This window comes from Uranotaenia lowii, chromosome 1, assembly GCF_029784155.1.
Source record: "Uranotaenia lowii strain MFRU-FL chromosome 1, ASM2978415v1, whole genome shotgun sequence".
Lineage (NCBI taxonomy): Eukaryota > Metazoa > Arthropoda > Insecta > Diptera > Culicidae > Uranotaenia > Uranotaenia lowii.
Window position 1 is genome coordinate 167,513,588 of NC_073691.1, and position 27,480 is coordinate 167,541,067.

Below are 27,480 nucleotides of genomic sequence, written 5' to 3' on the forward strand. Positions count from 1 at the left end.
TGGTCGTGTGAGGACCACCTATTCGCCAGAGCGAACTTTATAGATTCCCTTCGGGCCCGAGGAAAACCACCCGACGTTCCAGTGAGGGATGTATTAGGTATGATGGACTTGGACTATATGTTCGAGATATACCTTTTCCTAAAAGCTATCGATCTTCGACTATAATTCTCTTTATTTTCATATTTCCCTTTCTATCTTTCTTTTTCTTCAAAAAAAAAAAAAGTGAACTAGATCTAAGTACACAATTGTAATCAAACAAAACGAGTTTGGCTTTGGCTCCTTAAAGCCTAAAGGTATGAGCCGTTTCAAATAAATAATTTACAAAAAAAAAAAATTCCAGACTTAGTTAATGATGATTATCTGCAAAAATTTCAGTTGACCCCGGTGATCAAAGTTCCCCCAGTTGACGGTACCTAAAACATTTATTTTTTATCAATGAAAAATCAAATGAAAACATGAAAATTTACCACTGCGATGTTATGATGATTGTTAAAAGTTCCTTTTCGGAAACTTCCCAACACAATCGTGATTTTAATATGCACTTGTTATTTATTTCAGTTTAAATTTAGAGCCGTCAGTTCTCATGCAAATAATGGTTTCTAACTTCCTGAGAATTTTATACAATTTCCTTCACACCAGCAGGTGATTAAAAATACAGGCTGGTTGTCACTGACACTGCCACGAATTCCAGCTGCTTGACCTTTGGAAAATTCTTCCAATGCATCTAACAACCTGGGAAATCACGATTCACGTGCACCCACACGATGTTTGAAACCCACCCAAAAGGAAAAAAAAAACGGGTTCGGAAAACAAAACCCAAACATTTCATCGAACTTTCAGATGGAATGAAATTTCATATCGTCTGGCTGGACCCGTTGCGAGGTGCGATGTGAGTAGGTGTATTTTCGTTCTTCCCGTAGTCTGAATCGTGCGTCTTACAACGTGATAGAAAACATTACGCAAAATATTGTACAGTACTTTATCGGCGATTGGGATATTGGTTTTCTTGTTTCCTTTGCTCAGTATTTCCTTTATTTTACAATCATCTAAATTTTTCTTGAGTTAGCTTGGATTTTTGTTTTAGCAATAAGGTGTTTAAACAGATTTTAAAAAAATAGGAAGATAGGAAACGGGTAGCGTAAAACAAACAAGACTGGTTGTTGCGATATCTTTGTGTGGGCGTAGTAAAACACTATTTTATAGTTTAAAATTATAGGTGTATATTAAAACTCTAAGGACTATACATTAAACGTGTTAACTACTTGAGATCGCAATATAAAAGGTAAAGATGGAATGACACTTATGTTGAGCTTCCGCCCATCATCGTTGGAGCCGTGACGTCTACCAAGCTGACGGCTGTCAGCGGATGAGTTCGTTGATGACGATGATGACGGGGGGTCCCAACACCTCCCCCTTTTAGAAAAGCTGGTACGGCTCATATCTCACAGGTGGTCTTCGAACCCGCGAAGATGTGCGAGTAGGAACCGGTGGTGCTGGATGTATTGGTGTACGTCGGCGGGGAGCCTGCGGCTGCGTATCTGTCTGGCGTTGTCCTAGCCCTGTAGGCTCTACCCCCGTTTCCGGTGCTGGCTCACTCAAGCCCCAACTGTCTAGGAGAATACTCAGCGGAACTTGAGGAGCTACAGGTGTTGTTGTTGATTGTTGATCATCTTCGGAATCATGTCGGGTTCTCATTTGGTTGCAGTGAGAACGAATAAGAGATTTCTTAGAGAGAAGCCACACGTTATACATGACTTTCCCCAAGCGTTCCAGGACGACACCGGCTTCCCAGGTCCAATCGTTGTTGCGGTACACCTTGGCCCAAACGAGACTTTGGATGCTGTAGTTCCTCGCTTTGGTACCATGTTCTTTGTTGAACTGATCTTCTTGGCTGGTTGTTCCTTCTTTGTGGACCTCGGACGGTGGTCGAAGCAAATCCAGGCTGGTTCGCATTGGTCGGCCCAGTAGAAGTTCTCCAGGCGATTTCCCACTCGGTGCACTCCTGCATGGTGTTGAACGATAGCACAATAAAAACGTGTCAATTGCTTCGTCTAGTGCCTCTCCCCCGGCGATAATTTTCTTGAGAGATCTTTTAAAAGTGTCTACGAATCTCTCGGCAAGGCCGTTTGACTGTGGATGAAACGGTGCGGTCTTTAGGTGCATAATGGCATTTGTGTCACAAAAACGCTCAAACTGATAGCTGGTAAATTGTGTGCCGTTATCGGACACAAGCGTTTCCGGGACCCCAAATCTGGCGAAAATTCCGCGGAGCATCCGCAGTGTAGCTGTTGTGGTAATTTCCTTGGTACGAACGATTTCTGGCCACTTCGAGTAAGAGTCGACAAGTACGAGGTAGTAGTACCCGTCAACTGGACCAGCGCAATCGAGATGAAGCCTCTGCCATGGCTTTTCCGGAGTTGGCCAGGATTCGAGGTCGGTTTTCCGGTCTGTTTTGGCAACACTAGCGCACTCATGGCATGCCCGAACGAGTTTGGCGATGTCTTCGTCGATGTTTGGCCAATAGACATATTGGCGAGCCACGGAGCGCATTCGCTCGATCCCCGGATGCCCTTTATGTAACTGTTGCAGCACTCGTTTTTGGTTTCCGGTCGGGATGGTCAGTCGTTCTCCATACATCACACAACCAGCGACGACAGAGAGACCTTCACGTCGCTGGAAAAACTGTTGAAGTTTTCCGTCGGAGATACTTGATTGTTTCGGGGGCCATCCGGACTGGATGAACCGAATGACTTGCTGAAGAGTGTTGTCTTTTCCAGTTTCAGATTGGATCACCTTAAACGAAAGTGGGAAATTCGAAAGCGATTGATGGACAACAGTTCTTACCATTTGTTCGAGCTCAAGGCTTGCAATAACATATTCCTCTTCTGGCCGGACGTGTCGATTGATAAGCCGTGATAATATGTCGGCGTGGCCGAAGGAATCTGTTGACACATAGCGTATTTCAAAATCGTAGAGTAATAAAGTCAAGGCCCATCTTTGTAGCCGGTTAGCTGTGTAGACGGGGATGCCTTGCTTGGATCCGAAGATGGAAAGGAGCGGCTTATGATCGGTTTCCAGGATGAAGCGACGACCGTAAATCATCCGGTGGAACCGTGTGACCGCGAAAATTAAAGCCAGGCCCTCCTTTTCAATTTGGCTATAATTGCTTTCGGCCGGGGTGAGGCCACGAGAAACGTGACAAATTGCCTTAACGTTGCCGTCAGGGAAGCGATGAGCGATGCGAGCGCCAATGCCAACATTGGAGGCGTCGGCGGACACAATTATGTCTAGCTTCGGATTGAAATGTGTCAGAAGCAAGGGTGACTGCAGAACTTCCCGAAACTTGTCGAAGGAGGTTTGGCAAGCTTTGGACCATTCGAACTTGACACCAGTTTTGAGCAGTTGGTCCATGGGGTACCGTAGGGCACGCATCTCCTTCACATATTTCCCATAATAATTTACCGCACCCAAATAGGAGCGCAGCGATGGAACGTCGTGCGGGGGTGGCATGTTGACGATGGGAGCGATTTTTGCTGGGTCAGGCCGGATACCGTTGCCGTCAAGAATTTGGCCCAAGTACTTAACCTGTGGCATGTAAAAACTGCACTTCTCGATTCGGACGGTAAACCCGAATTCTTCCAATCGCTGTAGGAACAAGAACAGGTTGCGCTGATGTTCTTCCTCGTTCCTGCCACCCACCAGAATGTCGTCGAGGTACCCGGATGTAGATGCTAGGCCTGCTAGCATTGTCTCAACCAGCTGCTGAAAGGCACCAGGGGCGGACCGGATGCCTGGCGAGAGCCTTGTGTACCGGAATAAGCCCTTGTGCGTGTTGATGGTGAGTAGCTGTTGGCTTGCCTCGTCCACCGGAACCTGCAGGTAAGCGTCGGATAAGTCGATGTGGCTGAAAATCCGACAGCCAACCATTCTCGCAAAAATGTCGTCCGGAAGAGGCAACGGGTAGTGATTCGGTTCGAGAACGCTGTTGAGGCCGGTCGAGAAATCCGCGCAGATCCGCACGGTTCCATTCGGCTTCCGTACGGCGACAATTGGTGCTGCCCAATCGGAAAAATCGACGTGCTTGATGATTCCCAATTTCTCGAGCCGATGGAGTTCCTCTTCGACGACACTCTCCATACTATAAGCGACCGGGCGTTTCGGTCGGAATACCGGCTTTGGATCACCCTTGAGCACTAGATGGACTGGAGATTTGTTGCACAGGCCCATCTTGTCCGTGAAAACGTTAGGGAACCGTGTTCGCAGGGTAGCCAAGCTCTGAGATGGCTGAACGTCGACCTTGTTGCAGAGAGTGCTGATCGGATTGTCCCACAACCCAAACAAGTCAAGCCAGTCGATGCCGAAAATATCGAGGTTGACGTTAGACGGAGCGATGTAACACCGACCGCCCTTGGTGGTTCCGTTGACTGTGATCTGGCACTGGATCTGTGATACCAGATTGAGCTCCTCTCCGGACGCTGTTTTGGCACTGCAATCTGCTTGCTGGATCTTCGGACGGCCAATTTTGATCCAGGATCGGTGGGAGATGATTGAGATGTCCGAGCCTGTGTCTAATTGCAACCGTAATGGTACACTATTCACTTTTAGGTTCACAAATTTGCGTCCGGTGGTAAGTTGGTTCACCACTCAATGTTTTTGTTGATACACTTTTGTTGTTCTTCTTATTCCTTCCGGACACAGATGACGAAACGTTCGAAGAAAAGCACGTACAATATCCTTCGCGGTGTCCCATTTTTCCACACTGTTTGCACTTGTGCTCACGAAAGCGACAGTCTTTGTGATAGTGCATGCCCCCGCAAGACCAGCACGGAGTTCTTGGATGCACATTATTGTTGTTCTTCGGGTGCTGGTTTTGCTTTTTCGGCCACTTTTTCTGGGCCACCACTTTCACTGCTGGAGCCGTTTCCACTAAGACCGTATCTTGTCTGAGGTTCACTAGGCTGTTGCACTGTTCGACAACTTGTTGTAACGTTAAGTTTACATTTTCGTTCAGTTTATTAATAAGCCTCATACGGATCTCAGTGTCAACGGTTGATTTCAAGCCACACACAAAAATAAGACACTTGAATTGTTCTTCTTGTAATTCGGTTAGCTTGAAATCAACACAAGCTTTATTCACACGGCAGGAATATGCCAAATAATCTTCACTCTCCTCTTTTGAAGTCTGCAGGCAATTGTAGCGCCTCCGGAACGAAGAGATAGAGGCTCCAAACAAAGATTTCAGCTTTTCCATCGTCTCCGCGAATGAAAAATCCCGAGCGAGCTTGGGTAGTATGAAACTGCTATACCGCTCATGGTCGGGGGGACTCAACTTCCTCAGAAGGAGTCGTACTTTTGCTGCGTCGTCTAGCTTGGAAGCATCGCGATCAAAAAGATCGATGTATCGCGAAAACCAAGCATCGAAAGTATGTCCGCCTTCTTTGTCGTACGTGAACTCGGCCATATTACTGGAAAGCGAATCCAAGACGACTTCGTCACGTGACAGACTTTGGATCGTCTGCTGAGTGGAGACCAATTGTTCTGACATTTTCGTCATGAGACTTTGCTGGTTGGACAAAATCTGCATAATGGCCTCGGTCATGCTCTGCGGCTGCTGGTTGCCCACCGAACCTGGTACCGTAGGAGTTGTCATGACGCGACGATTTAGAGGTTACCGACTTCGCGACTCTTAAACGACGGACTACGCACAATTTAGCACGGATTCGAAAAATACTCGTCGCCACTGTTGCGATATCTTTGTATTTTATAGTTTAAAATTATAGGTGTATATTAAAACTCTAAGGACTATACATTAAACGTGTTAACTACTTGAGATCGCAATATAAAAGGTAAAGATGGAATGACACTTATGTTGAGCTTCCGCCCATCATCGTTGGAGCCGTGACGTCTACCAAGCTGACGGCTGTCAGCGGATGAGTTCGTTGATGACGATGATGACGGGGGGTCCCAACACTGGTGAATATAAATTCCACGTTAATTTTCACGTCGACCGAACGGCAATGTGCATTCTCAAAGAATTTTTCACCGACGACGGAAATTTCTCCATAAAAATTAGTTTTTGAATTGCAAGCACAATTGAAGGCTTATTAGATACTACGAGTTTGCAATGAAACGCATACGATAGTTTTTTTTTAATTTAAAACTCGCTTGGGCATCATTATTTAATTGTACCGGCATGAAAAGTTTCTCTACGAATAAATTTAAACGAGGACCATGCGAATGGCCAGAGTTCATTGAAATAAAAACATATAGATTCATCTCTGTTCAAATGTGTGCGTCAGAAAATGTTGGAATCAGGAATAATTGGAAAATTCATGATTTTTTTTTTTCAAATATAAAGTTTTAAAAAGAAATGAAAAGCCAAATGAACCGATGCATTCAAATTTCATAAAAACTTTTCAATTGTTTCATTTTATTAAAAGTAATTTTTAAAACATTGGTTATTTGTTTTTCCAAAAAAAAAAAGAATCAAATCGCTTAAGCTCGTTAATTCTTGATCAATTCGTACTTTTTGAGAGTACTTAAGATTTATAATTTGTATTTCAAATCATTGTATTCACAGATAAGGACCTTTGGATTATTTTTTTTTTTAATCAATCGTTTTCAAAGCAGAATATGTTTTGAAGAATAACAATAAATATTTTTGTTTCTTTCTTTTAAAATATTAATTTAAATTTGAACACCGGTTCGATCAAAACTTTGGTTGAATGATCTGTCATTATCGAAATCAATTTCTATCTGTCATTGATCAAACCTGTTTCTATAATTCTAAAGATTCGACCGATTTGACCTAAAGAAACTATAGTAAACAAAGAGACCCCTCGTTCAGTGCTGGCAAAAGCAACACACCGACTGGCGCTCTGATGCTGTCAGTTTACGCCGCAAAAAGCTCGCAATCGCAGCAAGCGAACTCGCACGCGAGTCGAAAAAATAACATCAAATTGATTGTTCAGGAACATCTTTCTTCGGTGTGAACCACGGGAGCTAAATTTTCTTTGCAAAATTTCCGAATTTCTGTAAAGAAGTTTAAATTCCCTGCGGATTGAGACAGCATCCAAGCCTCAGGTAAGTTAGTTCAATAGTTTTTTTTTAGTGGGTCGATAGGTAAATTCAAAGTTTCCTTCGTAAAATTATGTAATATTGGTTCATATCGGTTGTGATGATCGTAATTGTGATTTTCCAGTCCATAAATATGTACTATTTTTTTTTCATTTTTTCAGCCATGGGGAACACGATATCGGCTGCTGAGATAATGGCTACCAACATCGTCCACACTGAAGCCGCTGATGCTTCGAAGCTGCCCCCGGGACATCCCCCAATGCCGGGAGGTGGCGTGGGCATTGACGCGGCCGGAGTAAATCCACCACCAGAATGTCCAATGCATAAGAAAGAACCGGCCCAGCCGGTCGTTAAGGAAAAGCCTGTTTTAGTTTCCGAATGTCCAGTTAAACACGATCAGAGCGACATCAATCCGCTCAATATGGTAAGATTGTAAACAGGAGTAAAAATAAAAGTCAGGTAGTAATCAAAAAGCTTTGAAACGATTCAGATGCCGCCGATGAACCAAAATCCTGCGCCTGGTCAACCGTTCCCGTTGCCCACGGATCGACAAACGTCTTCAATTCCAAAAGTCACAGAAGATGGTCGCCAGGAGTTTTGGGTCTACCCCAGCCAGCAAATGTTCTGGAATGCCATGCTGCGCAAAGGTTGGCGGTGGGAAAAAGATGATATCAAACAGAAAGACATGGATGATATCATTAAGATCCACAACGCCAACAACGAGCAGGCCTGGCAGGAGGTTCTCAAATGGGAAGCACTGCACGTTCGCGAGTGCGGCAATCCCAGGCTGAAGAGTTTTGGCGGGAAAGCGACTGAGTATAGCCCGAGAGCTCGAATCAGAAGCTGGCTGGGCTACGAACTGCCATTCGATAGGCACGATTGGATCGTGGACCGTTGCGGCAAGGATGTGCGATACATCATCGATTACTATGACGGAGGAATCGTGGACGACAAGTACAAGTTTGCCCTGTTGGATGTGAGACCGGCGATGGATTCCTTCGAAAACATGTGGGACCGCATGAAGGTAACCTACATGCGCTGGAAGTTCGAGCTGCAAGGTAAAAACAAGGAAGTTACGAGTTAAGGTTCGCAATGCTCAGGTAAGTTGATACACTAGAACTTAATCGCAAGTTTGCTAGATGCCCCGTGGTGCCATTCCGCTGGATCTCTCGATATCGTTGTTCTATTATTGCGATAACCAACATCAATAAAACACGACTCTGAAGGCACCGTTTCGTTTTCAACCTTCACTCCTTTGCTCGATTTTGTTTGTTTTCGTGAGTGAAATATCACCGTCAGAAACATTCAACATTTTGGAACAGTAGGGGAAACTTGTCGGATACCGCCTGTGGTCGGACAACATTGATTTTTCGAAAACGCATTAACCATGGAAATAAAATGAAAAGCAGCCTAATATGCTGTTTGAAATATGGTTATCCAATCTGTGAAGGTAAACCAATGATGGGCCAATGATAAGCTTTTGCCTTGTAGTACGGAGAGAATCGCCTAAACTTTGCATTAGTATTGTGATCAACTGCACATAAACGTCATCGTTGGTTTATTATTGTTCGACTAAAGTAGATATAAGATAACAGAAAGATAGTCCAAACGAAATATCAGGAAAATTTAAAAAAAAATGCAATTTGTTTATGACCGGACACCATACTTTTGTCTATGACCGGACAGGAAAATATTCAAAATTAAACATGAGATCAACTCGAAACTTTAATTCTTTTCATCTCTATTAATAGCACCCTCAAATGGTAAGCAGACGATAAGGATTCAAAAACGAAATCATGTTGGTCCTCTGACTCCAAATATTGCCTAAACTTCTTAATGGGATGCCAAGGGCTTCTACTAAATATTCTTTAAATTTCTGGAGATGATGTTTTCGACGAATGTTTTTAACGTGAATCGAATTCTAGGCTGAACTAATACTTTAAAGTTCAGCACACATCTTTCTTTCTAATATAAAGATTGGAGGCGAAAAGTAGTCATTCATGGATGGATGCCTGAATAGATTAATGATTACAGAGTATTTCTCTGGCCTTTTTTTGACTGTGAAAAATTTCTACAGAAGAGATAACATTTTTTTTTTCGTGGCGTTTAAATAGCTCGGGGAGCTGACGCTGGAAATGAAAATTAGAATAGTTTGGAGAAGAAAATTTAAAGTTTAGAGAGACAGCGTAGAATAGTAAGCGATCTTGAGACGTTGGTTAGACCATCAAGCACTTCATTATATCCATGGAATATGGATAAAATGCAGTTCAAGATAATAAACCAACCCCTCCCGATACCAGTTGGAGGAAGGACATGGGCGGGTTCGAGACTGGCCTCTACATACTCCCCACGCAACTAACTACATTTAATTTTTGTGTTATTAAAGGAATCATTTTAACTTATCTTATATGTTTTTCCTTCCTTCGTCGTCGTCTGTTGAACGTCTGCTCCGTGGCTCCGCCCCAATTCCACTGGTATGTGTGATGGGTTTCGTGATAGTTGTCTCGGGGTTTTTCAGTCATCAGATTACTCCGAATCGTATGCGTATATGAAAATAAAAGAAAGAGAAAAGGAGAGGAAAGAGAAATATAAAGGAAGGAATTAGTTTTTGAATGAATTAATTGAAATGTTATTTGCTGTTTTTCCCTAATTTTTTACCTTTCATTTTCTAAATTTGCTGTTCTTTAAAACCTTATCACCAAGTGTGGTCAACTTCTCAAACAAACTTTAATACTCAATCTACACGATAGGGGTTCAATTCAAATAAACCATGTGCTTGTTTTTAAATGCCCGAAATAAATGATCTGAACTATCTACTCATTCTTGCTTATCGAAAGCATATTTTCTATTTTAAACTTTGATTTATGAATTTCAATCCTAACCGAAAAATGTAAAGATCTACCAAAATTAATAAATAAATAAAAACAAATGTCGAAAGTGTATTACAAACTGAAATATCATATTTGTCAAAACAGCATTCCCGTCCAATGAGCCCCTAGTTCTTGTAAAATGCTTGATTTAAGAATAAGCCAACGAAATTCATAAACCGCAAATGCACACTTTCTAGAGCATTGGGGAGGCGAATACCATTACCTATACCTAACCTAGCAATACTTGAAACATCCTTATTCTATGAAACTAAACTAGCTAACTACCTTACCAGACAGATTATGCCCTATTGAAAAGTATCACTTTATGTCGGCAAAATGTGATATTTTCACTACAAAATTTTCCCATTGTTCAACGGAAGGGAGGGCAAGTGTTTCAACTCCCATTCATCTTATCAACATGGATCATGAAAAATTGGGACACCATTGAACCTACCGCTAATTTAATTTAAATAAAGGTGTCCAGCACGCCTTCTAATTTGAGTCATATTATGATCCATGCTTGACAAGATGTGTGCAACGACCCTCTCAGGACAATGATAGTAAACCATCATTATCACAAGCATGCACACCGCCGCCGTGACCCATGGGAACCCAGGGTACGGAATTTCTACAGAAGAGATAACATTCCCGCACCAAACCAGACGGCTTGAAGAACTTAAAGCTTGGATGGCAGATGAAGAATCCGTAAATTCGTAAGGCGCATTGGGGTAGGATCTTCGCAACATCCGAAGGCATTCGAAGGCTTTTATAATGTTTTAATGTTTGAGCCCTTTCCGAAGGAAGTTTACCCTTGTTCCGAAAAGTAAGGAATTCAGATGATAATTATAAAAGGTAATGTATTGGTTACTGTTTATTAAGTTTGGCAATTTACACAGAGACTTAAAAGTACATACTTACCTACAACGTCTATACTTTTTTCTTCTTATTTCTGTCCATCGCCTAATGTGGATTCGTAAAGTGTAATCTTAAAAGCTAGTCTGCTTGCTTAAAAACCCCCTAGGATCCTGCTTTTCGCACGTCGCTGCTACACAATTTAAAAAATATATATTTTAGGGTTGTTGAGAATATCCGCACTGTAATCTACTAATAATTAGGTTAATCAATTCAATGAAATGATTGCGCCGGCTTTTTCCATATTGTTTCTTGTGTGCCGCCCTTTATTCGTTGGTCGAATGTAGCACCACATGGGGACGAATGATCTCCTCGATGTCCATGGAGATGCCGGTGTCATCTTTGACGACATCGTCGTCCACTACACTGACCACGGAACCGCCAACAGTCCCGACAACGGCTGCATGGTGCGCGTCGGCATCCACCACGGTCGTCACGAGTTGATCGCTTCCACTACTGCTCTGCTGGACAAAATCAACTATTTCTGCGGTCGAAAGATGGTCCAACGATGAGCTGTGGCTAACCGAAGTTGCGTCCAAATGGGTCGGCATTGTAACCGTAGCTGTGGCAACGTTTCCTAGTGTCGTGCCGGCTACCGAGTGCAAACTGGTACTGTTACTGCTGCTGCTGCTACTGCCTGCCATGGAAATAGAAGATTGAGATCAAATATTGGCAAAAAAAAACGAAAAAAAACAATGTCTTGGTACCATGTGCTCCGACGATAGTAATCTGCTGCAGTTCCGATCCGGCATGCATACTTTCTTCGCCGTCCGAAGTCATTATGATGCTGTCCCCATTGGAAGGCTTACCCGATATCATACGGTCACGCAACGACGGCTCGTGGTTGTGCGGATTACCGACTTCTTTTACCTTCTGATAGTCCTCGGTTATGTGTAGAATGGCCTGGCAACCTTTGCGACCATTCCAGGCGCATTTCCAAGATGCAATACCGTTTCGTATCTTTTGCTGGGTACGGAAACGGTACCCATTGAAAATCAGGAAAGTCTGATAGCCGTCCTTGGTGACGAGCTGGTAATGATGGCGTTTCTTGGATTCTACATCGACCAGCCAGCCGTCGCCAACGAGAATGTCGCTCGAGATTTTTCTCTTGCTAGGTTCGTTCTTGGCTTTACGTTTCTTGCTGGAGCTTCCGCTAGGAGCAGCACTTGTGCCGGAAGTGCTGGCCACCTTTGTGGGTTCCGGGACCACAACCTGCTGCTGTTGCTGGCGTTGTTGTTGTTGAACCGGTGGTTGTTGTTGAACAGGTGGTTGTTGAACCATCTCTTGCTTCACGATTGGTTCCTGCGGCGGGTTATCGGTAACCGAAACCGGCAGACCGTGGTTATGTTGTCCAATTTCGGCAACAACCTAAATGCGAAAAAAAAATTTAATTTCCAGGAGGCGACAAACAAATAATAGTAATCAAACCTGAACATTCTCATCAACTTGGATCATAGCCGGGCATTGGATATCGCTGCCAGAAGCCACACAAATCCAGATTCCCAACTGCTCTGGAGAAGCGGTGAACAGCTGCTTCTTAAACTCGATAATGTTACCGTTCAGCGGAGCCCCACCATCTATGCTGATACGATGCTCCAATGCGAGCTGCTGTTCGTCGATGGTTCCAAGATCTTGGCCCGTTCCATTGCTACCGTTGCTGTTGACTACCTCTTCTTCCGGTTGCATGTTGACCACGTTGTAGATGGCCGTGGCCTGATCGACGGATTTTCGCTTCTCCCGCAGTAAAGTGTCATTTTCTTTGCATTTCTCCTTGTAATCATAGAATTCTTCCACCGTGGTAACGCACTTGGCGCAGATGTACGAATTGTAGTCGTCATCGAAAGTTATCTAAAAGATTTATGATATAAATGCGTTTAGTATGATGTTCGATGATTTTCGTTTTTTTATCGGATTAACATCATCACTGGAAGGTAGTCATACGTTTGTTGAAATCCTTTTTTTATTACATTCATACTCCAATAATATGTACATTAGTACATTTGTAATAACAACGATAAAAAAGTATATTGTAATATCTATAGGTATTCAGTTAAATACGATTTCAAAGATAAATCTTCTACCACCAACGCTGCGTTTGAACTTACGAACAGCATCCAATTAGTCTGGTGAAAAAGAAAGTAAGGTACACCGGGGCAAGTGCAAACGGTTTTCACCATAGTTCAACTTTCACATGTCCTAGAAAAATATGTATATGTTCAAAAATTATCAATTATCGTTCGTTGCATCAATAAAATAGTTCTCAACAAATTCCCGTTGGAAGTGAAAAATTAAAAAATGTTGGTAAAAAGTAACGGTGCTTTTGTGAAAAAATTTCAAAATTTGCACTTGCCCCGTTTATGGGGGCAAGTGCAAACGCAATACTTTTTCCAAACTAATTCACAGATGAGTCAGTGTATCGGTCTTAAAATGAATTGAATACATGTTCCGGAACGTTTTATCAACTTTGATTAATATGTTTGCTGTTTTCTTGTAATATTGATAACTTTTTGGATCTCCATTTTTGGTGACTGTTGTTTTAAGCAAAAGACCTTCATTTACTAAGGCATTACGGAACTTTGAACATCCGCTTCAGATACAACACTTTGGAAACCCCTTCTGACCATTTTAATATAATGCTGAACCATTTTGGTGATAAATTTTCTGAAATGGCTGATGTAACATGGCTTAAAGGTGCGTTTGCACTTACCCCGGTAGTGTTGTTTGCACTTGCCCCACAGTGTGGGTTGACAAGAGCGAATATTATTTTCACGACTTTCGGGGTGTACTGAAAATTTATCATAAATTTTCTGCTTTCACTTGAATATCGGTCTCCAACACTCACCTTTTAACGAAAATTCGGATTTGAATGCCCTTTTTTGTAGTTAAAATATGCTAAACAAAAACACACTATTCATGTCTAGTATGTACTTGAATTCGTGTGTGATCAAACAATGCCGTGTTTTTAGTGAAAAATTTAAAGAAAGTTTAGTTTATCTATGTCAGATTGTTTGTTTGGGTCTAAACAACAATTTCTAGAAGAAGAAATATTTTTTACTTTTTTTTGTAAAAGAGAAAAGTTGAACGTTTGCACTTGCCCCGAGTTTGCACTTGCCCCGGTGTACCTTATTCATGAGTTATTTCATGATTTATCTAAGCGTTCAAACCTGTAAACAGTGATATTCGTTTGGAAAAAAAAATCAACTGAAACTCGTGGCACAGCCTTAGATTTATGAAGAACATTGGTAGCCAAGATTTTTTACTAAAATAGCCTTCTTTGAAGTTAGCAAAAATTTCTCAGCATGGATCCGCCTGAGGGATGATGTTTGTGTACATTGAAAGGAAAAAATCTCTTTTACACTTGAAAAGTGAATTAGGACACTTTACTGACCCTGATAGTAGTAGTTATTCAAGCAGAGACTTGCAGTCGAAAAAGACGAATTCTACGCGCAGCTGGAGCGTGAATACGACCGTTGCCCAAAACATGATATCAAGATCATCATCGGGGATTTTAACGCTCAGATCGGCTAGGAGGAGGAATTCAAACCGACAATTGGAAGGTTCAGTGCGCACCAGCTGACCAACGAAAACGGCCTCAGACTAACAGATTGCGCTGCCTCCAAACGAATGGCAAACAGTCGGCACTTCTCGGACATCATCGACGTCAGATCCTGTCGAGGCCTCGGTTAAATATCGCACGACTGAAGCAACCTGAGGTGGCGGCAGACTACGCGCAATCGCTCGAAGCAGCGCTGCCGGCAGAGGGCGAGTTTAATGAAGCCCCTCTCGAGGACTGTTGGGATACCATCAAGACAGCCATCAACTGTGCTGCGGAGAACGTCATCGGGCGTCATCGGAACTCGACGAAACGACTAGTTCGACGAGGAGTGTACGATGGTGATAGACGAAGAGAATGCCGCGCGGGCGGCACTAGCGCAAAGAGGCACCCGTCAAAATGTGGAAAATCACCGACAGCGGAAGAGGCAGCGAGTCCGATTTTTTCAGGAGAAAAAGCGCTGCCTGGAGGAGGAGGAGCTTGGGGAGCTGGAGTAGCCATATCGTTCCCAAGAAACGTGAAAGTTCTATCAGAAACTCAACGCATCCCGCAAAGGCTTCGTGCCGCAAGCCGAAATGTGGCGGGATAAGGACTGAGGCATCTTGACGGACAATCGTGAGGTGATCAAAAGGTGGAAGCAGCACTTCGATGAACACCTGAACTGCGCACATGCAGGAGATCATGACGGTGGGGGAAGGTACATCGCCGGCGCAGCTAACGACGTAGAGGAGCCATTCCCAACGATGAGTGAATTAAAGTCATTCGCCAGCTGAATAACAACAAGTCAGCTGGGAAACATGGCATCGCTACTGAACTCATCAAAATGGGCCGAACAAGTTGGCCGATTGCCTACACCGGTTGATGGGCCGGATCTGGGACATAGAACAGTTACCGGAGGAGTGGAAGGAGGAGTAATATGCCCCATCAACAAGAAGGGCGACGAATTGGACTGTGAGAACTATCGAGCGATCACTGTCCTAAATGCCGCCTATACAGTGCTGTCCCGAATCCTATTCCGCCGCCTAACGCCACAAGCAAACAGATTCATAGGAAATCATCAGGCTGATTTGATGGAGGGATGGTCAACGACGGACCAGATCTTCACATTACGGCAAACCCTCAAAAAATACCGTGAACACCAATTCCCTACGCATCATCTATTCATCGACTTTAAAGCCGCATACGACACGATCGACCATGACGAGCTATAGAAAATCATGGACGAGAACGGCTTTTCCAGGAAGCTGACTAGACTGATCACAAGGAATGGATGGAACGCAGTGCTGTGTGCGGATTTCGGGTGAATTGTCGATTTAATTCGAATCGTGCAGAGGGCTTCGACAAGGCGATGGTCTATCCTGCATTATGTTCAACGTGGCGCTAGGTGATATTCGACGAGCGGTGGGTGAAATGCGGGGCACGATTTTCAACAGATCCAGTCAACTTATCGGGATTGGGTTGATGATTAATACGTCCAAGACGAGGTACATGCTGGCCTGCGGATCCGAAAACGACCGCACCCGCTTGTCCAGAAATAACAAGGTCACAATCGACGGCGACGAGCTGGAGATAGTCGAAGACTTTGTCTATCTCGGCTCACTGGTGGCCGCAGACAATGACACCAGCCGTGAGATTCGGCGGCGAGTTATCAGCGGAAGTCGTGCCTACTATGGACTCCACAAGCAACTGCGATCGAGAAGACCCCTCGCACGAAGTGTAATCTGTATATGACGCTCATTAGACCGGTTGTTCTCTAGGGGCACGAGATATGGATATTGCTCGAGGAGGACCTGCGTACACGCGGAGTATTCGAGCGACGAGTGTTAAGAACCATCTTTGGCGGCGTGCAGGAGGACGGAGTGTGGAGGCGAAGGATGAACCACGAGCTCGCGCGGCTCTACGCCGAACCCAGTATCGAGAAGGTGGTGAAAGCTGGTCTGATACGCAGGGTAGGACATGTTGCGAGAATGTCGGACGACTGTCCTGCAAAACAGGTGTTCGCTATGAATCCGGTAGGAACAAGACGAGCAGGGGCGCAACGAGCGAGATGGTTATTACGGAATATTATGAAAATAAATAAAATAATATTAAGAAAGTATGAAGTATGCTTTAAACTTAGCACTGGTACGCACCCTCTTTTCTGGCCAAAAAATTTTAACGAAAATCTGCAGGTTATACACCGTTTAATATGGTATACCATGAGGAAAAGTCACAATTTACGATATAAAACTTCTATCGCGAATGGAGACAACCACTGTACTCGTTCTATGCATCTGTCCGCGCAGTATGTGCTGAAAGAAGATAATCCGGAACGATGTTGTTGTAGGCCTTGAACATGAAGCAAATTCTGTGTTCGTATTAAAAAAAAAACTTATGATGCCAAAATCCGTCAAATTACGTCAATTTTACAATCCACTTTTCCAAAAAAAAAAAATCATGTCACTAAAACATAACATTGGAGGTTGTTTGATTAAAAAGTACGGTTTTTACACCTTTTTCTTACATTTTTGCACGAATGTGATCTTTAAAAAATGTTTCCAGCTCCCTAAACATTAGCTTACTTATGCTCTAAGAAGAAATTTTAAAACATTTAATAGATGATCTTAAAATTTTTTTCTAAGCACAACTTTTCCATGTTTTTCCGACTTTGAAAAATGTAAAACTGAATTATTTGTAATTTGTAATTAATTAACTTAAACGCAGCCTATCAGTTACGATGAACTATTAATTCAGGTTAAGGAACACACTTTCTTAAAACACTTTTGGAATGTTAATAAAATGTTGGTATAATTGGAGCCACGATGTTGTCCATCATACTTATGTTAGGTTTTAAACTTTTCTAAACTTTGAATTTCGTTAAAATGCTTTGAGAAACAACAGATATACAGTGATATTTAACAGTGTCAATTTGACACTCCAAAAATTGCTAAATTACAGAATTTTAACAAGTATTAAACAATCTTTTGGTTGCTCACCGCCCTTCAGCCTTTTTATAAGTGAAAACAACGTTGGGATTTAAGTTTGGTTTTTTTAAAGTTTAGTAAGAAATCGAGTTCGATATTTATAACAAAAATAAAAACATATACTCACGGCCACAGTAACGCAGTCCATTATCTTGATAAGCAGAGATTCATTGTCGTTGGCTGCCCCGGGGAATATCTCGTACAGCTCGACACCCTGGGTGAAGCAAAGCCGACAGAAGGGTAGTTCCGTGGCTGCCGCTTGTAGCTGCAAATGTTCCATCTCTTCGGATTTGAGCCGGTGTAATGCGAACCGGTGCGTGAACTATGTGCTGCTCGATTGTTGACGTAACGACGAGGTGTTGCGAGATGGTTCAGCGTCTGGTTTTAGTGGTACCGATTTCCGGAATCTTAACTAAATCCATTCGATTTAGCACAGGGTAAAGATGCTGCGTGTCTACAATGTTCAAATTGTATGCATTAAGTATTTCATTTTCCTCTCGTATCTTTTGCAACTGGGTCGATGCCCTTTCACCGATAGAACCGTCCTAGTGTCAGGGATCACTTCCAATAGAGTAGTTCTAGTTGACGGTGTCCATAAACACAAAAAAACTAAAATGACACCGAAATATTTGTTTCGTCACAAACCTTTCCACAAGTCTGTTTGTCCATTTAATATGGGGGTAACCATACGAAAACGGAGGTGGGGCAAGTAGACAGCACACAAAAAAACGCAAATCTCCTCAAGGTTCTCTTTCACTTTACCTATTGGGCTCCGCCATCAAACAATTTCTTCGATTCGCAAATGCACACTAGCCCCGTTATTGGAAAGCAGAAACGGAGGACCGCAGAGGTCTTGAGTATTAAAAAAAAAGCTTTACATCTAATAGCACTCGACTGACTTGACTATTTTCCCAGGCCACAGTCAGTAACCCCCAAACTCGTTCGTTTGTTCATTCGTCTTCGCCCACTTCTTCCCTCTCCAGCTCCAGCAGCAACAGCGACAACTATTTCACCTCGCTTTTGCTTTGGTCCGTGTTTTGGAAATGGCTCCACCGTGCGACGAACGATATGGCAACTCACCAGTTATATTCTGGGCTCTGCCGGACAAACCACGGATTCGATACCAGCAACTTCCGCAAATGCACACTGTTTACAAACACTATAAAATTCTGTCAAAGAAAACAGAACATTTTTTGGCTACCAGCTACCACCGTGAGGTTTTCCGAATTGAAATAAATACTAAAAGTTTGGGCACTCGCGGCTTGCTCTGTCCATTAACATCATCAACATCACAATCATCATCATCATCACCGTCACCAAATATGTAACCACATTAAAAACTTTCGAGATATTCGTCGTGCGTTTCGTGGTTTTATGTTCGCTTATTTTACTTTTTTTCTCGATACTCTGAGGCGTCTAATCTGCGTCTCCTGCTATGAAGACTCAAGAATTGGAAAGGGCGCTTTCCGTCTTCTACGGCCCAGTCCCACTTTATGTGCGTTGCGTTCGCTCCCGGAATGGAATGGTCGTCGTTCTTCTTACTTGTTTTCTTCCGATGTTGTGGCTTCGGATCGGATACCAACCATCAGGATTCAGCAAAGGAAGCGTTTGATGTTGGCGTTCATCTCACAGTAAACTTATGCTGTGGCGAATCGAATGGCGGTCGGGCAGACGTTTATGCTGTCAACTTAAGATGGTGGAAGGTAAAGATAGGTAGTCTTTGGTATGCCGTGCAGTTGTATTTTTAATTGTTGATTTATTTACACACGAAAACCTTTTAGCAGTAGCATATAAATTGAAAATAAGTTTTGCTCGTAAATTAAAAAATATTTCTAGAGATTCCAGGTTTTATTTAATTCTCAGAAGATCCTTGAAGGACCGACCATAAGTACCGCATCTTAACAGGACCATTATATGAAAGCAGACTGCGTAGATCCGGTAGAGCTGAGCCTCGAACTTGAACCTTGGTAAAGGTGGCGATTGAATATCTTCGAATGATTGGGAAGTCTCGGTGAGTAAACACCACTTTGATCAACATCTATTTGATATGCTACAACACACACGTGGCCTGCACTGCAGTAACCAAAAAAAAAAGACAATATTATGGCTTATTCTGTCAGTAACGTGACGGGACTCGCGAAATTTCACCTCTGTGATTTCCCTTTGCCTTTCTGACTCATTTCGGAAACGTTTCAGCAAGGCAATATAAATTCTGATGATCTTCGTAGACCGATCACGGTTTATCCGAGCTAAAATTCGCACTCTAGAAGGGTTACTAGAGTCAGTATCCAGAGGTTAAATTTGGTAAGTCACATCACGTGACTCCTAAAATAAGCCTCAATGATAAAAGTGTCGGCGTCAATAATCATAAAAAAGAAAGTTCAAGTCACAGAAGGATTATTAAAAGTACATACTGAAGAATAGTAAGTAAGCTTATTATTCAGCAAAAGTACTGTACTATTTTTTTCAGATCAGATGCATAGATATTCAAGTTATTATAGTTGAAACAAAATAAGAAGTGCCTTGAGTGGCGCTACCGAAAATGGATAATGTATGCAATAGCTCTGACTCTGAGTGTAAAGCTATCAGTCAAAAACAAAAATTTACTAAGAAAAACATATACATATACAATTTCTACAATTTAATATTTTTCACTAAACAGTACTTTTCTAAAGAAAAGTCCTCTGCTTTACACGTATTTTGAGTTTAAACAAACAAACTTCACCCCACATCTCAGCAGTTTTATTCGAGTTGTTTTGTTTTTGTTGCTGAAATTCAGCTGATTTTTCAAGATAATTATTTTCAAAAATTAACAAACAATTTTAGTAACAAGCAGACATAAAAATTATAAAAATGGAAGAAAATCCATTCGATCTGTAAATTACTCAAATTGAAAGGGATCTGTGCCTGTAGCCTCAACATGTAAGGTCTATATTAGGTTCTACTCTTTTATTTTCTACTATCTTTTATGCTATATCAACAACCTATTCGAGGATCAATGATGATGATCTAAATCGTCAAAGAGCGGATCATCATCAGCTAACGCTAACGCAAACACAAAGCGGAGGGTTTGTCTCGTTTGTCTCGTTTCTCTGACATTTAGGATAGGGATGTCAGAAAATATTAATTTGAAAATATTCTTGACACACGAGTTTCTAAAGTTCTCCACCAGGTTACCGCGAAAGACACACTAATAAAAAAGGTTAATTTCCTGCTTCTGACTTATGACTGAGTTTTGTTAAACGCAAAGCATATATGACAAAGGAAATTATTACGTAAAATGATTTCAAAAGTAACTCTGTTCGTCATGGATGTTTAAGGTAGAGTCCCACACGTAACCGAAAGTTCCATGGATAGGGCTCTTAGAAGCTCATTCAGGTTTTTCGAGGATTATTAGTACGCTACAGAACGTAAAATTAAAGTTTTTCTCGAAGGTCTTATAATAAAGCTGGAAGAAAGCTTATCTGTGGAACTGATAGAAACATACCAATACTTTTTCAGTTTAATACTTTGTAAATACACAATGGTGCTTAATCGCTTGGCGCACGGCACCCTCCCAAATAAAAGCACCTCAATCAATCAGTTTAGACCGATATTTTAGGCTTTCCAAAAAAAAACAAAGTTTTAAAAATACGCACGGAATAAGTTTGATATTTATTTTAATTTAATGACAATCAAATATCGTATTTACATTTCAATGTTTTAAAATTCCGCATCTAACACTGGTCTACACTAAACTCGATGGACATACCATCGAGTTTATTGTGAAACAATAGTCGACTTACAACTTAGGGCCCATTTTCAGTAGTATGGGTAATAAAATAAAACATCACAGCTAAACCTAAACAGCGAACGCTTACAAAGTTCGACGCTTTCTCTTCCGTTTATCGCTAGTCTGGGACGATGATTCTGAGTTAGCGTCATCTAGTGGCTTTTCCTCAGCCTTGGGTTCCTCGGCGCCGTCCACAGATTTCATGTCGTGCGAGTGACTGAAACGGTTTCTTTCCATGATTTTGAAATCACCCTGCATTGTAATGGTAGCTTTGCAGTTGAAACTTTGCCTGGAGGCACATCTCCATATGCTAGTGCCATTCTTGGAAATGCTTAAACAACTGTACAGATAGTTGTCGTCCAATCGCAGCAAAAATACACTATCAGAACGTTTGAAAAAAGTGTAATTACGTTTTTGTCCCGTTTCATCATCTTTTATAACTCCTTGCTCTTGTTCTGCACGTGTATCAAACATACTGGTAAAATCGGATGAATGAAAGTGCCCTACACCCGAGCTCGTCACTTCCTTACAATCTTCCGAGAGCTGTATTTTTCCGCGGCAAGCATATTGCGAAGGAAGAAAGCACTTCCACGAAGAACTGTTCCCAGCATTCAATTGGTCCAGTTGGTAGGTGTAGTTGGAGAACCGGATCAAACAGATCCCATTTTCTTTCGGTAAAACTTCAAAATTACGACCACAATCGGAGTCTAAAATTTGTCTGTAGATACTTTGCTGTTTCTCCAGTTTAACTTGTGCTCGATTCTTTTTCGCATCCGGAAAACCCAAAAATTCTGGTTCATTCAAAATTTTGGGTTTCTCGGTTGATGAGGTAACGTCACTGGATTTTGATACAACGCTTTCCTCAGGTTTGTTATCGGGTTTGCTTTCATGACTTTCATTAAGTGTTTGATCATTGTTTTCAAAAACTTTGGTTTTGTCTTTCGGTTGTTCTTGAGTATTTTTACCGGCTATTTTTTTGCTATGAACAAATTCTCCACTGGAAGGGTCCAGTATCATACTGGGTTCATCATCATTACTATCTTCGTCTGCTGATTTGACACTGGTTGAGCTTTCTTCACCCTTCGCATCATCCGCTGATCGATTATCATTGGGATGTTGTTCGTCGGCCACATCCTTATCTTCATTCTTCTCCAATTGGTAGTCTTCTGTTTCTTCCTCATAGTCTGCTGCGGAAGCATTTTGGGTAACGTTTACGCTGGCAATTGGTTTGGGGGGTGGTGACGCCAAAGGATCCTCAGAGCCGCCGTTTTCGTTGGCAGCCGATGTCGATTTGTCGTGCGTGTGGACCGTCAATTCCTTAGCGATGCTGAAACGTTCATCGATATCTAGTCGATTTGAACAAGATACGCAGCGCCATCTGAAGCGGGAAAAATATGAAAATCAAACCGCGAGCCTGTTGTAGTGAACACGTGGCCATTATGGTGGCAACCGAAATGACCAAAATCATTTGGCATCAAAACAAATTTTGGTGATATGTCAGTGTAAAAATTCAAAATTTGAGCGTTTTGAGCACTTTTATATCAAGTCCTTGCTCTGGTCAATACAAAAATTCGATTTCAGAAATTTTAAATAGCCATTTTGGCTGCCACCCTAACACATACATATAGATACATCTGAAGCTATGAGGTGTGACATTCTGTAAAACTACTTACTTGAATCCTGGATCAGCGATTCCTTCGATCTGGTACACCTCGTTGGCAAAGTACAATCGCAAAGTGGAGTTAACCTTCTTCACGCGGTATCCGTATACTTTGCGCTTGTTTAGCAGCACCATTTTGCCCTCATGCTCTTCGATATCCGCAACCCGTTTGGATTGGGCTTGTAAGCGTTTAACCGGTGGAACTCCGGTTGTCGCTGTATACATCTGATACCGTCCATCGGTGCTGTCGTTGACAATTGGTTTCGGAATTTTATGATTGTGAGCTCCATACTTGGCCCAGAAACGAGAATTCGAGCCTTTGGTTTCCAGCAGGGCAGGACAGTTGACTTGTTCCCGCAACATGCAATCCCAGTAGTTGGACCGATCGTGACACCACTTAATCTTGTAAAGATGTCCTTCGAAATTAAGCATCTGCTCGGATTTTTGCAGTTTTACCAGCTGTACCGTTTTGTTTTTGGAGTCCGACGAGTTCGCAACTGCTGGGGCTGTATGTTTAATTGGTGGTGGGGTTTCTACAGTTTTTTCCTGCTCTTTCGGCGCCAGAAGCGCCTTTGCCTGCGGTCGTAAATCGGTTTGTAGTTCGATTCGTTGCTTTTTGATGGCCACGGTATTCTACAATAAATAAAAATTTTGGAATGGTCAAAAATGTTTGACACGGCTAAATAATAACGTACCTCATTTTTATCGGCTGGTCTCTTATCAGATCCGACATTTTGCTCGACGTTGGTCTCGGGATTCTGGTGTGCGGTTTGCGCTTGCTTGAATATCGATGGATCAACCTTTCGAAACGGTCGTATCCGAAAGTTAGAAGGAACTTTCAATGGAGGTGGGGAAGATTTTGTTTCTCTCGATGAAACATCAATCGGTACTATTGGTGGAATGTAGTCATCAATCGGTACTATTGGTGGAATGTAGTCATCGTCGAGATCATGGAGGTCATCCTTTAAATAGAGATAAGTAGATAATTATGCTCAAGTATGCAGATTTCATCGATCTTAACTCATACTTAATTTGAATTTGAATAGTTACCTCATCCAGCCCAAATGTGGAAGGCAGCTGTACATTTATGGTTGTTGCCGGATGTTGCTTCGGTGGAGATGTGTACACTTCGTCAGTGATTGTTTCCGGTTCGTTTATAACCTGACAGATATCCATTGGTTCGCTTTTAATCTTTACGGATTCTAAAGCAACTGGTGTTGGAGCAACTTTTCTTAATGAAGTTGCGGAATATGTGCGCTGTGGTTTGTCTGGCTGATTCAGAGACATTACATTGACAATTTTCGGTATCTCAGTCGGTTGTAGATTATCGCCGATAGACTGATTTAGAGAAACGACATTGAAAATATTCAAGGTACTAGCTGGATTTTTTACTATTTTAATATTGTGATTAGGACGAATTTTCGCATAAACAGGTGGTGCAAATTGAGATACACCAGGGGGAACATCTGATTCGAATCCGATGTCTGAAGTCACCATTCCTGCATCATGTGTAGAAATATCCTGCTGGAAGACTGGAGCGACAACATCTAAATCTGAGCTATCTGCAGTTTCCGTTTTAATTCTTGTAGTTTGCGGTATATCAGCATTTGAAAATTCAGGTGTTTGCAAGTTTGGCATTTGATAATCTACCATAGATTCCACCGATGAAGAATTGTTTTCAGTTTGGAATATTTCGAAAGATTTGTCAGCTGTGTTACCAACAACTTTCGCAATTCTTAAACCAGAATCTGGTACGCATGTGAATGAGTCACTCCGAGAAATCCTCAGTGCTGAATTACTTGAAACGTTCGCCAGAGAAATGGATGCTCCTGGCATTTGAGCTATCGGTACAAAGCTATTTCTACCAGCGGTACTGTTATCAAATTGGGGCGGAAAAAGTGTGTTTATGTCGACCACTTCAGGTGAAGCCTGCAAAGGTTTGGATATATAATTTTGCACCATAGATGGGTTGATAATTTTCATCATCATAGGTGTTTTTAATTCATTCGTTTTCTGAAAAGCAGCTCCCCATTTCAGCCATACCTTTCCATGATTATGAGTACCAAATATTTCTATCTTCCCATTTGTCATTACCAGTTTAGTCCTGCATTGGTACCGAAGACAGTGCCATTGGGAAATAGATTCTTGATCACCTGTTGATTGATACCAATATCCATCTATGAGCATCATTTCGCCATGCGAACCTCTTATCAATGTAGCAGCTCGTTTTGATCTGGACGGTGTATCATAAACCGCTGTTTCCACGATAGTCTCCCGTTCATGGTTGTGTTCAGTTGCGGACAGAACTTCGCTGCGATCGTTAGTTGTCAATGTACCAGGACACTTCCGGTGTGGATCACACAAACTTCGACAACTAAAAGCCAATGTACGATTCGAGTTGATGACTTCGAAGCTGAAGCGAAAGCCGTCGTAAACCAACTCGCCTTTGCAGTAGATCAACTTTACATCCTCCAGCTTCTGTTTGTGCAGGTGGTTAGCGTTGGCATCGCATATTGTCCCATTCGATGGGTACGACGTAATAAAGGCCGGACAACATACCACGCTACATCCCCAACGAACTGAGCTGAGGTTACTTATTAAGCCGGAAAACCAATACCAGTTGTCTTTGTAGCGCAACAACTGCTTACGATCTGGATTGATCGAGGTGCGCATTTCCAAATAGACCTGGCAACGTTGGCACCGCGTTCGGAACTGATGGAACGATTCAATGATTTCATGACATTGCTTGCAAATCAATGGTTGTTGCAGCCCTTCCGAATCGATCTGTCGAATTAAAAATGATAAAGATGTTGCTTTTCTAAATTTTTATTCAGGAGTGGGTGTAAAAATATGCTTGATTTTTCATAACAGTTGAGCATATGCCTCCACCTAGTTTGTTACCTTATCAGAGTTAGGTAAAATCTAGCAAAGCAATACTAGTACTATATAGTTTCTTATTCATATCATGTATTGTCGCAGCAATACACCGCACTACTCTACTAACGGTTTTAACGATTCTAACATGAATGCTCTCTTTAAAAATAATTTAACCCAGACTAATTTTTTATTAATATGCAGTATCATACCGTACTGCATTTAATGGATTTGACAATAAACATAACTTATATTGAAAAATATTTGTTCTTATTGTTCAATGATTTTCGTTCAGGTTTGATTAAACGTCAAACAACCCTTTATAGGCCCTTTTCTCATATTACGCCTTATTTGGTTTTTTAACTTTACATATCTATCTATTAGTTTAGTTTTGTTTTTTCGCTAGCAATACTCTTTGAAATAAATTACCTTAATGTTAAGGTATTCCTTGATTTTCGAATACATGTGTTCGGACGTATCCTTGTCTTTCGGTACCACCATTTGTACGTTCTCCGATAAACACAGTCGACAATATTTCCTAGGGTTATGAAAAAGAAAAACGTATTATTACCTGTCAATTTTTGGGTTTCAATAATTTAACATCTTATACATACATAGGCCGGGGAAAGCCCATTGGTATCGTCGCCGTAGTTCCTTTTTGCAAAACTCCGGTTGTCACTACTTTTCGAAGCGCCATATTGGGAAAGCTGCTTGTTAAGACTTTAAAACGCACTTGCAAGCCGATAATCAGCGGATAAAGGATTTTTGCAATTAAATTTAATCGCAATCAAATTAGCTGACTGCTATGAAAATAAACAACGCCTTTTGACTTATGCCAAACAAAATGACAGCGAGGCAGGACCTGCAACAGTGTTCGCCGCTAGGTAGCGTTGTGTTTTGACAGCCTACGAACTGACAGAGTTGTCAAAGTTGAGAAGCAAAATGAATTTACAAGGTAAATATATAACCGAGACGTGGGTGGGAGTAGGTGTGTGATGACCGCGAAAGACCGACATAATTAGTATAAGGTATAACATAATCGGCTTACGACAATGGATCGATAGATGAAGCTATTTTCCACATAAATGTCATCACTAGCGTGTAGAGCTGTTAAACCTCATGATCAGAAAAATGACTCGCGTAACATTCCATTAGGTGCTGTTGGCGCGAATCGAGAAATTCTTTTTTTCTTTTTCAGTTATGTCTGAAAGTTTCGCCTTGTTAATCGGTCGTTGTTTTGGTTTTGCGAATACTTTGTTTGGTCCTACTGGGAACACAAATTATGCGGTTTTAATGTGAGGTGATGTAGAGCATAAAAAGATAGCAAATCTCTTGTGATTGTGTTATGAATTTATTGATCTGGTATTCTGAGTATATAATATCAAAAATCCTAGCCCTTTACGACTATAATGACTTAACTTTTCATTTCAATATTTCTTATATTTTGTTTACTCCAATACAACCAAAAAAAAATTCAACTCGACAACTTTTTAAGCGAGCCTTTCTGGTAGCGTAAGACACGATTTCAGCCCTAAGGTTTTGATTCTGATTAGATTTCCTTGATTTTTTGGACCATCCCAACGGACATGGATGGATAAATAGAACCAACACGAAGGCTTATATTACTTAATTTTAAAGAATTCTTCATTCACAGAGAAATCCATGGAGCAAAAGGCTACAGAAGCCTTTTCTATTTTTACAGAACCCATATTTGTAGTTTTAGAAAATAAAGATCTTTTCGATCCATTATCACGTCGATTGCAATCGGGCGCCATTAAGCAGCATGACAATAACAGCAG

The 27,480-nt window shown here is 41.8% G+C and overlaps 4 protein-coding genes across 5 annotated transcripts; 1 reads left to right on the forward strand and 3 right to left on the reverse strand.

Moving 5' to 3' along the window:
- Positions 1-1,416: 1,416 nt before the first annotated feature.
- Positions 1,417-5,650, reverse strand: LOC129738125 (uncharacterized protein K02A2.6-like). Its single transcript, XM_055729310.1, has 2 exons — positions 4,729-5,650; positions 1,417-4,568 (listed from the first exon to the last, which is right to left on the reverse strand). The coding sequence occupies exons 1-2, from the start codon at positions 5,648-5,650 to the stop codon at positions 1,417-1,419; spliced, it is 4,074 nt and encodes a 1,357-aa protein (XP_055585285.1).
- Positions 5,651-6,896: 1,246 nt separating this feature from the next.
- Positions 6,897-8,313, forward strand: LOC129739014 (holocytochrome c-type synthase). Its single transcript, XM_055730388.1, has 3 exons — positions 6,897-7,083; positions 7,239-7,501; positions 7,568-8,313. The coding sequence occupies exons 2-3, from the start codon at positions 7,241-7,243 to the stop codon at positions 8,159-8,161; spliced, it is 855 nt and encodes a 284-aa protein (XP_055586363.1). The 5' UTR covers positions 6,897-7,083; positions 7,239-7,240; the 3' UTR covers positions 8,162-8,313.
- Positions 8,314-10,790: 2,477 nt separating this feature from the next.
- On the reverse strand, positions 10,791-18,911 carry LOC129745851 (uncharacterized). 2 transcript variants are annotated; one of them, XM_055739325.1, is made up of 5 exons: positions 18,456-18,911; positions 17,503-17,829; positions 12,288-12,707; positions 11,567-12,227; positions 10,791-11,496 (listed from the first exon to the last, which is right to left on the reverse strand). In XM_055739325.1, the coding sequence occupies exons 2-5, from the start codon at positions 17,653-17,655 to the stop codon at positions 11,126-11,128; spliced, it is 1,605 nt and encodes a 534-aa protein (XP_055595300.1). In that variant the 5' UTR covers positions 17,656-17,829; positions 18,456-18,911; the 3' UTR covers positions 10,791-11,125. The 2 variants fall into 2 exon arrangements, with proteins under 2 accessions (XP_055595300.1, XP_055595222.1); XM_055739247.1 differs by having other exon boundaries at positions 18,138-18,911.
- Positions 18,912-21,020: 2,109 nt separating this feature from the next.
- LOC129739017 (uncharacterized) lies at positions 21,021-26,535 on the reverse strand. The gene is made up of 6 exons (XM_055730389.1): positions 26,296-26,535; positions 26,111-26,219; positions 23,858-25,591; positions 23,503-23,769; positions 22,821-23,440; positions 21,021-22,525 (listed from the first exon to the last, which is right to left on the reverse strand). Exons 1-6 carry the CDS (start codon positions 26,376-26,378, stop codon positions 21,232-21,234), a joined length of 4,107 nt encoding a protein of 1,368 aa, XP_055586364.1. The 5' UTR covers positions 26,379-26,535; the 3' UTR covers positions 21,021-21,231.
- Between the last annotated feature and the right edge of the window lie 945 nt (positions 26,536-27,480).

Coding starts and splice junctions, on each gene's coding strand:
- LOC129738125 (XM_055729310.1), bottom strand. CDS start 5,650: ATGACAACTCCTACGGTACCAGGTTCGGTGGGCAACCAGCAGCCGCAG. Junction 4,569..4,728: donor GGGACACCGCGAAGGATATT/GTACGTGCTTTT, acceptor GGTTGCAATTAG/ACACAGGCTCGGACATCTCA.
- LOC129745851 (XM_055739325.1), bottom strand. CDS start 17,655: ATGGAACATTTGCAGCTACAAGCGGCAGCCACGGAACTACCCTTCTGT. Junction 12,228..12,287: donor AAGTTGATGAGAATGTTCAG/GTTTGATTACTA, acceptor TTTCGCATTTAG/GTTGTTGCCGAAATTGGACA. Junction 11,497..11,566: donor TACTATCGTCGGAGCACATG/GTACCAAGACAT, acceptor TTTCCATGGCAG/GCAGTAGCAGCAGCAGCAGT.
- LOC129739017 (XM_055730389.1), bottom strand. CDS start 26,378: ATGGCGCTTCGAAAAGTAGTGACAACCGGAGTTTTGCAAAAAGGAACT. Junction 26,220..26,295: donor ATGGGCTTTCCCCGGCCTAT/GTATGTATAAGA, acceptor TCATAACCCTAG/GAAATATTGTCGACTGTGTT. Junction 23,441..23,502: donor GACCAGCCGATAAAAATGAG/GTACGTTATTAT, acceptor TATTTATTGTAG/AATACCGTGGCCATCAAAAA.
- LOC129739014 (XM_055730388.1), top strand. CDS start 7,241: ATGGGGAACACGATATCGGCTGCTGAGATAATGGCTACCAACATCGTC. Junction 7,502..7,567: donor ACATCAATCCGCTCAATATG/GTAAGATTGTAA, acceptor GAAACGATTCAG/ATGCCGCCGATGAACCAAAA.